At 43.3% G+C, this 16,223-nt stretch overlaps 1 protein-coding gene across 1 annotated transcript in view; it reads left to right on the forward strand.

The window, feature by feature from the left end:
- LOC107494789 (plastoglobule-localized metallopeptidase 48, chloroplastic) overlaps window positions 1–16,223 on the forward strand; it is a 64,862-nt gene that overhangs the window by 45,582 nt on the left and 3,057 nt on the right. Inside the window, exon 4 of the mRNA XM_052263354.1 lies at window positions 15,732–15,911. Within this exon, the coding sequence (XP_052119314.1) occupies window positions 15,732–15,911 (180 nt within the window). The remainder of the gene's footprint in view (window positions 1–15,731; window positions 15,912–16,223) is intronic.

Below are 16,223 nucleotides of genomic sequence, written 5' to 3' on the forward strand. Positions count from 1 at the left end.
AATTTTTTTTTTTTTTTTTTTTGCAAGTGAAATAATTTTTCTTGTATGTTTTGGTGCGAGATAGATACCAATTTTGCGTGATAAGCATGAAATGGGCTGGTTGTTATGGATTTAAGGTTTGTCTAGGTCGGAGCGGCCAGTGCACCCAATTTTGTGTAGGTCCATCTGTGCTTACAGGGATTGGACTGCCATTAGCCCATTACTATTATACTATTATTATTTTGAGGAAGATCGTTTTCTTGGTCAGAATAGTTGGTTGAGGTAAATTTCTTCACCAGAAACAATCTATGCCGCTACATTCACCCTTTTTGCCGTAAAAACCCTTAGCACTTCTCACATACTGTCACCACCTTTTCCCACATGTTAATGCCTCCCAGACACTCACCATCTTCAATATATATATTTTTTTTAGTCTTGACCCCCTTCAATATCAAAGCCACTTCCCAGTAAAATGTAAATAGACTCTTTCTCATATGTTAATGAATAAAATAATTTATGTTTGACAATTCATCTGAAAAATTATCACATAAAGGAAGTTAATAGAACTAGTATAAAAGGAAAACACTAACAAACTCAGGCACTTAAAAAATCACTGCAGATGGTTACAACTTACACGGTTAGGAATCACTTCCTGCATCTTTGCAGGTTACCAGATGCGCAATCTTGAATATTATAATTTCCTCCTTCCTACAAGAATCAGTGGCGATTTCTTTCATTTTTTTCCTCTTAAATTGTTATGAAAAGTTAGCACCTATAGCCATAACTACCACAAATCACATGGTTTGCATCCCATGCCTCTGTCCAGTTCCTTACATGCTCATCTGCGTAGCTTTACGGTCCATTTTTTCCGAAGTCGTCTGTCAGTGGCGTGTCAACTATTGAATATAATAGGCCACAACTGCAACCTCCATTAGTTAATGTTTTGCTTGCAGGCCAATAAATAGAGAGCCGCAGCTTGCATCAGTTCACATTAGAAGAGTAGCTCTGGGTGATTATAGTGAGTCAGCTACTTCAGTGTTTAACACGGTTGCTTCAATTCTAATGTCTCATAGCTCTTTACTAGACTGGACACAAACCAAGAGGGGAAGATACATCGGGACCAAGTTCATCACTGATTCTTATCATACATATATAATTATATATGCATGTTATTTGACTTCAACTCGTTAGTTTTTTTATGAGTCAAACCTTTACATTCTAGTGCCAACTGGCAACTTAACAAATGATTGTGAAGACACACGTCACATCCAAATTTAACGAAGATTGTGAGTGCTGTCTTACCCATTTCAAATCAAGAAACTCAAGGCCAGAACACGAAACATCTGCCCAGAAACACGCAGATAACGAAGAATCCTCTCCCGCATTCACACAAAAAGTAAAAATTAAAAAAAAAAATCACATCGCAAAAAACCCTCACCCAGACCGCCAGAACACGAAGCATCTGCCCCTCATCCCTTGGCAAAGCACCTTGTGCACCTCCTCGTCCCCTATTTCCCTCGTCGCTTTTATAATTTTTTAAAGAAAAAGTTTAGGAGCTAATAATTTTATTGCATTGCCCAGCATGTAATCAGTAGAGAAAAGTGAGTCATTAGATGAAATTTCAAACCAATTTCACACCATCAAATCATCATTGATGACTAATTGATGGTTACCAATCACAAATGTTGCTACCCTTAGCATTGTTGTTTTTAAATTATTTTAACTGAATTTTTCCACATTATGGTGAACAGCGAAAGTTCTTATTCTATTTTGTCCAAAAAGAAATTCTTATTCTAATTCCGAATCTTTTCTTTCTTTAACAAACAAAAATAAGGTTTTTCTTTTTCAATAAAGCTGCTTAGAAAATTAAAACAGAAAACAATATAAAAAAGAAAAAAATTGGGAAAGAGAACTCCACACAAAATGCATAATATTATTCACATGATGAATTACTCCCAAATTACACAGAATCAACTAACTAATTTTTTTTTTCATGATTAAATGCAAATACTATTCACATTATGAACTATAACCAAACTACACAAAAGAATCAAGTAACTAATTTCAATTTTTATTTACATTTTTGACGATTTAATTAGTTGGCATCCGATAGCGACATAAAGGGCATAAATGACTAGTCTTGAGCCAGCGGATGATGCATTCTTGATGATACAGATGCTTACAAGGCATTGATAAAACTTGTTCTGCATCATCACCGTAATCAAATTCAGATAGACAAATACTGCACCTCTCTGTTGCATTGTTATTTTTTTCAAGCTTCACTTCCTCAAGAGAATCAATGGCACTCATCGAAGTAGGAACCATCTTAATATTAGTATTTCCCATGGAATCTTCAATGATGAAGTCGGTGATAATGTCGCCGTAGTCATCAACAAACTCTAACGAATTCTGGATAATAATGTCCAAATTCAAACTGAACAAACGAAAATCAGGTCTTTCGTAGAGGAATCCGGAAGGACGAGTTTGAATTGTGGCTTCCGCGTAGGATATGACATCTGGCATTATGTGATGAATCAAGACATTTGGTATAACATCATCAGGAAAATGCAATTGGATGTGTGATGAACCGTTTTGAAGGAATTCTTGCGCTTGCATTAGAATTGAGCTGTGACATGCAAACGTATCAGTGGCTCCTAACACTGGATAATGTGATTGTGGTTGTTGAGGATGAGTAGTCCAGCACGTTTGATGCCTAACTCGTACCTTGAGAATGAAGTAATCTGCTATTTTATCTCCGATGAGAGTTAGATAAAGTTCCAAATCTTCCTCCTGTTCTTGCAACAATGAGGGAGATGACACTTCCCAGGAAAAACCAAATGGCGACGTCATGATGATGAAATTGAGAACTGGTTTGATGCTTCAAGTTCGTTTATCAGAAATATAAGAAACTTTCTCTAATAGAAATAAGAATCAAACTGAGAATTAATCTTGTTGCTTTCTGCTTACTTGTATATATAAACAAGAGTTCCTAGTAAAATTTGGTACTGAAGCTTTTCCAAAGTGACATTACTTTAAGAGAGGAAGGTAATTGGATCTTAATTGGATATTAATTAACCGAGTTATCTTTTTTAGTTTAATTAGGATAATAATCTTGTAGGATAATTATTTTATATTATTTTCCAACTACTTTTATTTTCTTGGATTATCATTCATAATTTAAAAATTAAAAATTAAAAATTATTATTTTAGTTAAATTCAATCTTATTTTATTTTTTTACTAACTCACTGAAACTAATTGTTTGAGATAAGTAAGAAAAAAAATATTACGATGTGTAGCGGCCTGGCCCAGGCCACTTATGGGTCAACCCGACCCACTGAATACCCGACCCGAGTGGTCGGGCACATGTAGCTCACCACGTGACCCGGACACGCGTCCCTGACGGCTTTCCACTACAGCTGTGAGGAAGCTTCGAGGAAGGTGGGCATGTCCTTGTAGGGCCCACCTCTGACACGGTATAAATGGGGAAAGACCTGCCCTTCCCCCAAGGTACGTCACACTTTTCCACCTAACCATTGCCCCGCCTGCACACAAGCTGACTTGAGCGTCGGAGTGTCTTTGCAGGTGGCACCCCCTCACTCTCCTTCCACGACAAGTGCTCGGCTACTTGGCATGCCCCATCTAGCACGACCGTGATTAAGGCGTTCACTCCCTCCGATTACCACCCGATTTGTCTGGAAACCGACAACAGAACATTGGCGCCGTCTGTGGGAAAAACTGCCTAAATGGAAGTCGCGCTGGGTCCCGGAGACCAAGCCCGAGGAGCCAGAGCGGAAGGGGCAGCCTCCGTCGCCTCGCTAAGGGGGCGGCGGAGGTCCCCCCGACAACGCACAGAACAGCACACAAGGACACGACCCTTCGGGGGAACGGGCGGCGACAGCGCCATAATAATGCAGGAGCTACGCCACAGGGTCCAGAACCTAGAGCGACAGTTGGCCGACCGAGAGCGGGACGGACGAACCACCGATCCCAGCTACACCCCATCCCCCGAAAGCGAAGAGGAAGACTCCCACTAAAGCCGCCCGCGGCGTACCTCCGCATCCCGAACGGAAGCGGAGAGCACGCGCGAGGAATCTCCTATCCCGAGAAGACGAAATGACACGATCATCTACTCCCGGGGCAAGTTAACCCGCCGAGCGGCAAGAGATCGCGAAGACGGGTACGAGAGATCTGAGAGGACATGACAACCTGTGATAATGGGCGCCACCCCATTCCACCGATCTATCCTCGAAGTCCGGTTGCCGAAACACTTCGACAAACCAACGGACATGAGGTACGATGGAACTCAAGACCCTCTAGAACACCTCACGGCTTTTGAGGCCAGGATGAATCTGGAGGGAGTGGGGGACGAGGTAAGATGCCGTGCCTTCCCGGTAACCTTAGCGGGACCCGCGATCAGGTGGTTTAACGGCCTCCCGCAGGGATCCATCTACAGTTTCTCGGACATCAGCCGCGCATTCCTGGCCCAATTTACAACCCGGATAGCGAAGGCAAAGCACCCGATCAACCTTCTAAGGGTAACCCAGAGACAAGGAGAACCGACCAGGAGGTACCTAGATCGGTTCAACGATGAATGCTTGGAAATCGATGGCCTAACCGATTCGGTGGCCAGTCTTTGCTTGACGAACGGCCTCCTCAACGAGAACTTCCGAAAACATCTTACCACGAAACCGGTTTGGACGATGCACGAGATCCAGACGGTAGCCAAAGAGTACATAAATGACGAGGAAGTCAGCCGAGTTGTGGCTGCCAACAAACGGCAGTCCAGCTACAATCAACCCCGGCAACAGGGCAACGGGGAAAGGCCAAAGGAACAAACCAGGGAAGAGGCGCCAAACAAGGTGCCAAGGACATTCCCCCGAGTCGGGAAATTCACCAACTACACTCCACTCACTCTTCCCATCGTGGAAGTTTACCAACAAATAGCCGAGAAAGGAATCCTGCCGAAGCCCCGACCACTCAAGGACCGCACTGGGGGGAACAAAAACCTTTATTGTGATTACCACAAAGGTTACGGTCACCTAACGCAGGATTGTTTTGACCTGAAAGATGCACTAGAACAAGCGATAAGGGAAGGTAAACTAGCAGTGTTCTCCCACCTAATCAGGGAGCCGAGGAGACGCTACCGCGACCAAGACGAAGAAGGCAAAACCCGTTCGGCAAAGCGGCGACAAGAGCCAGAAGGCGTAGATCACGGCCTCATTGTGATAAACGTAGTGACGGCCAAAAACACTGCACCAAGATCCAGATCGGCACACAAGAAAGACACAAAGATATTGTCAATCTCCTCCTCATCGACGCGAAACTCTAAGAAGCCTCCATTCATTTCTTTCGGCCCAGAAGACCAATGGTTCGATGACGCCCCGGAAAATCCACCCATGGTCATAACGGCCCGAGTGGGAACCGGTCTCGTCAAACGTATACTTGTTGACACGGGGGCGGACTCGAACATCATGTTCCGCAACGTATTCGACGCACTGGGACTAAGGGATGCCGATCTGATGACTCACCAACACGGGGTCATTGGGTTGGGCGACCATTTCATCAAACCAGACGGAATAATATCCCTGCCAATCTCAGTGGGACAATCCCAGGGCCGAAGATCGGTGATGGCCGAGTTCGTGATCCTCCGAGACTCCACCGCCTATAATATCATTCTGGGAAGGAAGACGATCAATGATTTCGAGGCCATAATCAACACAAAGCTGCTAGTCATGAAGTTCGTTGCCGATGACGGATCTATAGGGTCCATAAGAGGAGACCTTGAGACGGCGGTCGCTTGTGACAATGCGAGCCTCTCCCTAAGAAAGAAGTCCAAGGAGGCGTCCGGTGTGTTCCTAGCCGACCTAGATGCCAGAGTAGACGACAAACCCAGACCGGAACCAGAAGGGGATCTGGAGAAGTTCACGATCGGCGACGAAGAGGAAAGATTCACGTTCGTCAACAAGAACCACCCGCACGAGTTGAAGGAGCCTTTGGTCGAAATGATAAGAGCCAATAGGGACTTGTTTGCCTGGACGCCGGCCGACATGCTGGGCATAGACCCAAAAATCATCTCGCATCATTTAGCCGTCAAGATGGAAGCACGTCCAGTAGCCCAACGAAGGAGAAAAATGTCGGCGGAAAGAGCGGAGGAGGTGGCCAAGCAGACGGCCAGCCTCCTAGAAGCAGGATTTATACGAGAAGTAGACTATTCGTCATGGCTCTCGAATGTAATTTTGGTGAAAAAGCACAACGGCAAGTGGAGAATGTGCGTAGACTACTCTGACCTCAACAAAGCGTGTCCCAAGGATTGCTTCCCCCTCCCTAACATAGACGCACTCGTCGATGCTGCGGCGGGATACCGGTATCTAAGTTTCATAGACGCCTACTCCGGTTACAACCAGATACCGATGCACCGTCCAGACGAAGACAAGACGGCGTTCATAACGCCAGGAGGAACTTTCTGCTATAAGGTGATGCCATTCGGCCTAAAAAATGCGGGGGCAACATACCAAAGGCTAATGAATAGGATATTCCACGACCTCATAGGGAAGACAGTTGAAGTCTACGTGGACGACATCCTCGCAAAAACAACACGACCTGACGACCTCCTGAACGATCTGGCGAGTGTATTCGCGTCCCTCCGGCAGCATGGCATGAGGCTGAACCCCCTCAAGTGTGCTTTCGCCATGGAAGCTGGAAAGTTCTTCGGATTCATGATAACCCAAAGAGGGGTAGAAGCCAACCCGGAGAAGTGCCAGGCGATACTCCAAATGAAGAGCCCAGGCAGCATCAAGGACGTCCAAAGGTTGGCAGGACGGCTGGCCTCATTATCACGTTTTCTCGGAGCGTCGGCAACAAAGGCCTTACCATTCTTTAACCTCATGAAGAGAGGAATGGCGTTCGAATGGACGCCCGCATGCGAGGAAGCCTTTCGACACTTTAAGGAAATCCTGGCGGCACCCCCTGTCCTCGGGAAGCCAAAAGACGGGGAGCCATTATACCTGTACCTCGCCATAACAGGAGAAGCCTTGGCCGCAGTTTTGGTACGAGAAGAAGGAAGGGTACAACAACCAGTCTATTTTGTCAGCAGGGCCCTACAAGGGGCAGAGTTGAGGTATAACAAATTGGAAAAGTTAGCTCTGGCACTCCTGACCTCTTCGCGGAGGTTAAAGCAATACTTCCAAAGTCACCAGATTGTCGTAACAACGGACCAAGGGATCCGGCAAGTGCTCCAGAAACCCGACTTGGTGGGAAGAATGATGACCTGGTCCATTGAACTTTCTCAATACGACATACGGTACGAACCCCGGCAAGCCATCAAAGCGCAGGCGATGGCAGATTTTCTAGTGGAAGTAGCGGGGGATCCGGTCGAAGACCGAACACACGGTGGAAGCTCCATGTAGACGGAGCCTCCAATCAAACGTTCGGGGGCGCCGGGATCATCCTGGAAAGCCCGGCTGGAGTCGTATACGAACAGTCGATTAAGTTCGAATTCCCCGCTTCAAATAACCAAGCGGAGTACGAAGCCCTTATAGGAGGCTTAACCTTAACAGCAGAAGTCGGGGCAACAAGGTTGGAGATATGTAGCGATTCGCAAATCGTCACCTCCCAAGTGAATGGGAGCTATCAAGCTAGGGACTCACTGCTACAGAAATACTTGGAAAAAGTCAAGGACTTGAGCCGAAAGTTTGAAGAAGTCACGATCCAGCACGTTCCGAGAGAAAAGAACACACGGGCAGATCTCTTGTCAAAGTTAGCTAGCACCAAACCGGGAGAGGGTAACCGGTCTCTAATCTAAGGAAAGATGAAAGAGCCGGCAGTCACACTACACCTCTCGAAGCTAAATCCCTCCTGGTTGGATCCCATTATCGACTTCTTAGAAAACAGCAAGCTCCCCGACAACGAAAAAGATGCCAAAAAGCTAAGAAGGGAAGCCGCCAGATATGCCATCATCCAGGGTCAGCTTTTCAGGAAGGGATTCAATCATCCCCTACTGAAGTGTTTGCACCCCGACCAAACGGATTACGTCCTCAGGGAAGTCCATGAAGGATGCTGCGGCCATCATATAGGAGGCAAAGCCCTAGCGAGGAAGTTAATCCGAGCTGGATATTACTGGCCATCGATGATGGCTGACTCCAAGGAATTCGCTAAGAAGTGTGTCAAGTGCCAAGAAAATGCCAACTTCCATCGTGCACCAGCCTCTGAGCTCAACTTGCTAACGTCCTCTCGACCGTTCTCGCAATGGGGAGTCGACCTCTTAGGACCTTTTCCCGTCGGCCCGGGACAAGTCAAGTACCTCATAGTCGCTATCGACTACTATATGAAATGGATAGAGGCCGAACCACTGGCCAGCATATCCTCGTCCAATTGCAGGAAATTCATGTGGAGACAAGTCATAACACGATTCGGTATCCGCAAATAAGATCATCCTGCTAGGGCTCAAGAAGCGGCTGGATAACAAGAAAGGCGCTTGGGCCGACGAGCTAGCCTCCGTCCTCTGGTCCTACCGAACCACCGAGCAATCCTCCACTAGAGAAACACCCTTTCGACTAACCTACGGGTCAGACGCAGTGATACCCATAGAGATCGGGGAGCCGAGCCCGCGATTACTCCTGAAGGGAGTAGAGGAAACTGTCGAGAAAGACCTGATAGAAGAAACCAGGGAAATGGCCCATCTGGCTGAAGCGGCGCTAAAACAAAGAATGGCCTTACGCTACAATGCCAAAGCGCTCAAAAGAAAGTTCGAAGAAAACGACCTCGTCCTGAGGCGTAACGACATCAGCCCATCCACTACGGGAGAAGGCAAATTAGCAGCGAACTGGGAAGGACCATACCGAATCAAAGAGGTGATCGGGAGAGGAGCATACAAGCTAGAAAGACTCAACGGCAAGGAAGTCCCGAGGACATGGAATGCAGATAACTTAAGGAGGTTTTATTCCTAAGCCATTTATTTTGTAATAGCACTTCAATGTCTTTGTTACAATGATTGAACCTGCCCAATTGCCAGATGCTATATTTGCCTATGTTATCTCATTATTTCTAACTTTTTGAGCGACCACTGTGAAAACGAGGATACGCGGCCTCGGGACTGATCACCCCGGGAGCCCCTCAGATCAAAAACACGATAAACGACCATAACAAGAACGCACGCCATAAACGGCCAACGCGAGTAAACGGAAACGCGAAGTAAATCAACAGCGAGTAAAACAAGAAATTAAACATGTGGGCAAACGATCCCATAAACCCATTAACGGGCACCAAAGTCGCAGTACAAAAGTTCAACAAAAAGAAAAGTTCAATAGTACGAACATTACTTCTTCGGCATATCAACAACCTTCCCATCCTTGATGGTCTTAAAAACGCCAATTGCCGACACGTCGAAGTCCGGAGAAACAATCTTCACTTGAGCTTTGAGGGCATCTTCAGTCATGAAAATAGCGTTCTTGCCCTGCTCCTTGACCTCCTTGTGCTTCCGCTTGAACAACTCGGCCTCCTCCCGAGCAGCCTTGGCAGCCGCCACCGCTTCGTCCCGCTCTTTCTCCAGAGCGGATACCCGACCTTGCGCGGCACTCAACTGGCTCCTCAAGGTCATCTCCTGCTCCGTCAAACGGGATACGGAGGCGTCGGCAGTTTTCAATTTCTCCTCTGCTGAAGCAGTCTTTTTCTGGGCGGCGTCAAGCTTGTTCCCCGCTTCAACCAACTGATCCTGAAGCGTTTTAACTTGAGTTTTGTACTTGTTATTGGCATCAACCGCAGATTCAAGCTTCCGACGAAGCGAGGCCATACCAGAAAGCTCAAACTCAGCCTTTCGGGCTATGGCCGCGCCGTGAAGGAGGGTACGGTACATCCACCGAGCCTGCCCCGAGAGGTCGGTGCCATGGAAATGATCCTCCGTGCCCGGAAGCAGCTGGGCATCTATGAACGTCCCAGCATCAAAATTCCTTTCCATGACAGTCAAAACCCCCTCGGGACTAGACTGCGACCTCTGTCTCTTAGGAGTGGGGATGACGGACAACTCTTCCTCCTCCTCCCGACGAGAGGAGGACGAGTGCCCAGGAATAGGAACCTCTGGAGGAATCGGGGGTGCAGAAGTTGGGGTGGCAGCTTTCGCAGACGCATCAACTTCAGGAGGAGGCATTTCCGGAGGAACCGTCGCCTGCTGTCCTCCAGTCTCCTCACCCTCGTCGTCCTGAAGGAAGGTTTGATATAGGTTGTCCATGCCGGTCACTTCGGCAGAAAGTCCCACTACAGACAAATTGAGAAACGAATAAGTTAGTGAAAACAACAATGAAACATCTAAGAAAGCGACCACACGACAAGAGAAACTCACGGATATAATCTCGGGCGGCCTCCCGATTACCCATAAGGAGGTGCGGATTCACATTGTTTCTCCCAAGAACCGCCCACAGTATGTCGGCTACTCGTCGGTCCACAGCTGACATCCCTTTATAAGAGACCTTGATAAAAGGATTAGACCCCGCCCCGAAACTCCAATACGTCGGGATGAGGCGCTCCTTTTCCAAAGACAACCAAAAAGGGTGACGAACCTTGACCGGGCGGACCTTAAAATACTTGTCCTTGAACCCGTGGTAGGAGTCCTCGAACAAACCAAAGATCCTCCGGCCTTGGGCAGACCGAAAGGACATGAATCCTTTCCTGTGTTTCCCCTCCTTCGAAGGGTTAGTTAGATTAAAGAAAAAGAGGAAGACGTCGACAGAGATCGGTAGCTCTAAATACTCGCACACCATCTCGAAGCAGCGGATGGATGCCCAGCTGTTCGGATGTAATTGAGATGGTGCCACCGAAATTCGGTTTAGGAGACTCATCTGAAAGGGGAAAAAGGGGATGCGAACCCCAACCTGAGTGAACATGGCCTTGTAAAACCAGATCCAATCGGCAACCCGGGGGGCATTAAAATTAATCTCATAAAGCCGCTCGTGAGGGGCGGGGACATAAACATCATAGTTCGCCTCCTCGTCGGTACCCCACAAAGATATTCGGCCTGGAGAAATTCCGTGAGCTCCTCCTCACCCATCTGATTGGGAGAGTTCCTGAGGTCGGAAACCACCCACGCATACAGGTCATAACCCGCGGCGGAGCCAGAAGCTCGGCTAACGACACGAGGCATACCTACAGTGGGGGCACCGCGCGGTTAGTCCGTGAGGTCGGAATCCAGGAAAAACCCAAAGAAACCCCACGTGCCATGACCACAAGGGGGACCAAGCAAAACCGAGACCAGAACAATGACACAAACCCCCCATGACACACCACAGTCGATAAAATGAAAATGCGTCCATGAACAACAATGAAGAGCAAGCACGGGAAAAATGCTCATAACAAACATGCAAACAACCATTGAGGCGGAAGAAGAAAAGGTAGTTACCTGGATGATCGAGGAAATTTGGATAAGGACGAAGCGCACTGGAGCAATGAAAATAACCTCTAAGTGATGAGAGCGCAGGAAGAAGGAATAGGCAGTGTGATCAGAAAAGCAAAGCAAGTAGAAGAAGAAGCAAAACGTAAAACTGTTTAAAACCGCTTTAGTGGAAGCGCGAAAGGCCTGGGGGCAGAACATTCTTTACACGCATGGGTTTTTTCATCCCTTAATGAGCATTTAATGCCCCTCGCAAGAAACGAGGCGACAAAAGAACGCCCCGAATTGCGAACGGGCACGCATACGGGTAGCGCGTCTCCCATACGAACGATCGACCTCGCGACAACAGGAAGAAAAAGAACTCGCCTCCAACGACCCGTACGGTCGATTAGCGGCGCGTGGGGGCACTGTAGCGGCCTGGCCCAGGCCACTTACGGGTCAACCGACCCACTGAATACCCGACCCGAGTGGTCGGGCACATGTAGCTCACCACGTGACCCGGACACGCGTCCCTGACGGCTTTCCACTACAGCTGTGAGGAAGCTTCGAGGAAGGTGGGCCTGTCCTTGTAGGGCCCACCTCTGACACGGTATAAATGGGGAAGGACCTACCCTTCCCCCAAGGTACGTCACACTTTTCCACCTAACCATTGTCCCGCCTGCACACAAGCTGACTTGAGCGTCGGAGTGTCTTTGCAGGTGGCACCCCCTCATTCTCCTTCCACGACAAGTGCTCGGCTACTTGGCATGCCCCATCTAGCACGACCGTGATTAAGGCGTTCACTTCTTCCGATTACCACCCGATTTGTCCGGAAATCGACGACAGAACACGATGATTATTTATAAAAAATAATTAATATTTATTATATTTAAAAATTAAAATAACTGCCAATTATTTGAAATAATGTGTTTTCCTTTTTGGAGTAGTCATAAATAGATTGATAAATTGATTAGACGAAAGAAATAAATTGATTTACAACGATTTTGTACAAAATTATTATCAAGTGGTTGAATAATTGAATCCTAATTTATAATTTGGACTATCTTTCCTTTTATAGAAATTTAGTAAGCACAGGCATACTTAGAAGATTTCCGATCCCTGTAAAAACTAAAAAGAGTTCAAACATATCCTGTTTAAATACTTCATAATCCCTTATCACTTGCTTCAAATCTCATGATGAACACACTTCAATTAATTTTTGTTTGTTCCTATTCTTTTTTAAACAATTTTTTTTAATGGACTTCTCCACTTGTCGTCTTGTCCTTGATTATCAAGATATTCAAAATACAAATATATACCGATAATCCAATTCAATTCAATTAACTTGGATTTTTTAGGATAACATTACATCTATCAAAAATCAATCCCTGTTAGCATAGAAAAATTCGATTTAGCATCTCATAATTTTTTATATTATTATAAATAAAATTGATTATTTTAATTATTAATTATTTAATTAAAAATACATAAAAATTATAAAGATTTGATAATAATGATAATAATAAGTTGTATTTTTATTCGGTATTTTTATGTTTTTTTTGACAAAAAATATAAAATACACTAATTTAATATTTTAAAATATAATATTTTTATTCATATTTTATCTATTAAATATAATTTTTATATTTTTATATTCATGTTTCAATGTCTGAGACTTAGGTCCAGTTTAGATAAACAATTTAATTAAACTATTTTTAAAAAAAAAGTTTAAATAATAAATAACTATATTAAAAGTAGTTTATAAATAAATTATTTTGTATTTGAGTTTTATTCTAAAAATGTCTATTTTATAGAAATGTGATAAAAAGTAATAGTATTATGAGAGAAGTCATTTTTTTTAATTTTTCTACAAACTTCTAAATAGCTTTTTAAAAAACTACAATTTAATTTTAAAAATTACACCAAATATTAATATTACTATTTTTTAGGGTTAATGTTCAAATTCGTCCCTGAAAGATCACGCGATCTTCATTTTCGTCCCCGAATGATTTTTTTTAATCAAATCAGTCACTGAAAGATAAACTGTTAGTCAAATTAGTTCTTCCGTCAATTGGATGATGACGTGTCACGTTAAGTGCCACGTGACATGATGACGTGACACGCCACGTAGCAGGTCAGTAACACGTGGCACGCCACGTGACAGGTCAGTGACATGTGGCATCACTTGATATATAAAAAAATTTTCTATTAGTCAAAATAGTCCTTGAAAATTCAGACGTAAATCATTTTCATCCCTCAAATTTTAAAAATTAGTCAAACTAGTCCTTATATAATTTTTTTATTTTTTCTTCATAAAATTATCTCTCTTTTTTAATTCTTCTCAAAATCTCTCTTATTCTTTTCTATTCTAAAATATTTTTTCTTACATTACTACAATTTGCTAGAATATATATATATATATATATATACTCACTTCTACCTCATACACTAAGCTGACAAACACTAGCCTTGTGCATCTCACCGGCACAACTCATGTAGCTGATATATGGCATAAGATGTATTCATGTATACACAAAATCACACAACCTTCACAAGTTTTCTGCCTCATGTAGTTGGGCCATTGGATAATACTTGTTTCCCCGTATAACTCCTTCCCTGAGTGGTTCAAATTGTCTATATTTAGGCTTGCTTTGGTAAAATGTTTCCTTTTCACAAATAGCTTATCAAAGTTGGTTTTTGAAAGATGGCTTTCTAAAAATTGTAATACCAGTTTTTGGTAAACCAAACTAAAAATTACTTTCATAAAGTACAAGCAACAACAATTGTATTTGGTAAAATAGTTTTTAAAATTTAAAATGATCATGATAGACATAAATAGTGGGAGAATCTTTTATCGTGAATGAAATTTCACATTAATAATATAACTAAGGGTAAATTTGAATATTTATTAACATGAGATTATATCAGATTTTTTAATTTGATAAGCACAAATCAACTGTTCTCAAAAACACCCTTAACCTTTTAAAACTACTAGTACAAGCACATAATTTTTTTCATTTACCAACTACAAAGCACCTCTCAAAACAGTTTTACCAACCGATGCCTAAGGGCAAGATTCAAGGCTATAAATCTTTCCTCTTTTATTCTCTCTAGTCACTTGATTACTAATAATTGCAAGTTGTAACAAACATATATTGTTCGATTAGAGATCATTTGATTCATTAGTGAAATTGTGGAAGGGCAAACTCACATTTATAACTTATAAGTAGGTTGCCGCAACCATTCAGGTTGGACTGGGAAATGCACGTAGTTTATGCAATTGTCATTGGCTAAACTGTTCTAGTTGGTAGAAAACGTCATTCTCAATATTTCCATGCACGGATACCCACCAAAACTTTTCACTTTTTGCAGAACCGTTAACATTGGGTGATCTAGGCTTGAGTTGCTTCTTAGATGGAATACAATACTAGTTTTGTTTATCTCTAACAGCAAGGACTCCCCATGTGTGCATGATTGCACGTGAAAGGCGTAGTTATGTTGTTGTTGATTTGATCAATGATGAATTACTGGGCTCACCTGGCACCAAAACCAACCACTTTTTGCTGTACTAATTATGAATTTATACATGCTTTTCAGATCCTAATGGCCATCTGTATATGATGCTTTCAAAGACATTGCTTTATGTTTCACGCAAGTTCCTTATATTCAATGACATCCTAGAATGTTCAATAACACGGTTCCCTTAAAATGAATTGCAGGAAGTGTCGCAGAGCAGGTCATGCTCCTAGAGAATATAGGGACATCTGTCCTTGTTTCCAAAAATCAGGTATCCCGAACACTTAGAAAAACAAACATTTTGTTCAGCTTATACTCAGTAAACACACTTGGCTGGAAGGCAATATATTAGATAAAATATACATGCTCTATGGTGCTTGATCTCAGTGGAAATGCTAGGTTTTGTTGTAACACGCAATTAACAAAGATGCAAATGTGCAAGCATGTATACACACAGCACAAGTTCGCTAATGGCCTTGTACATAAAAATCACATGCATGTTGCCACAGTGGTGACTTATTTTGCATGAACTCCATTACTTTTCTTCCTCACAACTGAAGAGCCAGCGTTCATTCCATTAATTCTATGCTTGTATATGCAAGCACATTTGTGTAACCATTCTTTAAACAATTTAACTAGTTCCTCTTGCAATTACGAACTTAGAAATGATAATTCCGATTAAATATAGGAGCACTGAAGTTTCTGCATTTAACATATGATAGTTATGAATTTGCAGAGTGTGACTGCATGACATAATATACTTGCTATAAGGAATTCATTCTTTATTATGCAACTTGGATCAAGAAGTAATTTCAATTATGCTGCCAGCAAAGTTGTTATTAAAAGTTGAATAACTAACAATATCTCTTGTTATGTCAGCTTCCTGATCTTCACCACTTGATGGTTGAAGCTGCACAAATATTAAATGTTGATGCCCCTGATCTATATGTTCGTCAAAGTCCTGTGCCGAATGCATACACATTAGCTATAAGTGGCAAACGACCATTTGTTGTTATTCACACTAGCCTTGTGGAGCTCTTGACAAGAGCAGAGTTGCAGGTTATATTTTTTTTTCTTTTTTTTCACATCTTTTCTTATTTACATTTATATTCATTGAAAATATTCTAGTTACAAAGTAAAGTTAATTAATTTTCATATCGATCATGAAAAGTAGAAAAACAAGATGCTTTGACCTTTGAATCCACCACAGTTTCTCCCATAGTTCACCTCCCAAACTCTTCAATGAACTATTCATTACATGAATTAAAAAGTTGTCACTCGTATTACAACATTAATGTCTAGGAACTAAAGAGGATTTTTTCTAGAAACAGAACATGAGAGAAATAACTTGGAAAAAGGGGAGACAGATTT

This window comes from Arachis duranensis, chromosome 6 (genome assembly GCF_000817695.3).
Source record: "Arachis duranensis cultivar V14167 chromosome 6, aradu.V14167.gnm2.J7QH, whole genome shotgun sequence".
In the NCBI taxonomy this organism is placed as follows: domain Eukaryota; kingdom Viridiplantae; phylum Streptophyta; class Magnoliopsida; order Fabales; family Fabaceae; genus Arachis; species Arachis duranensis.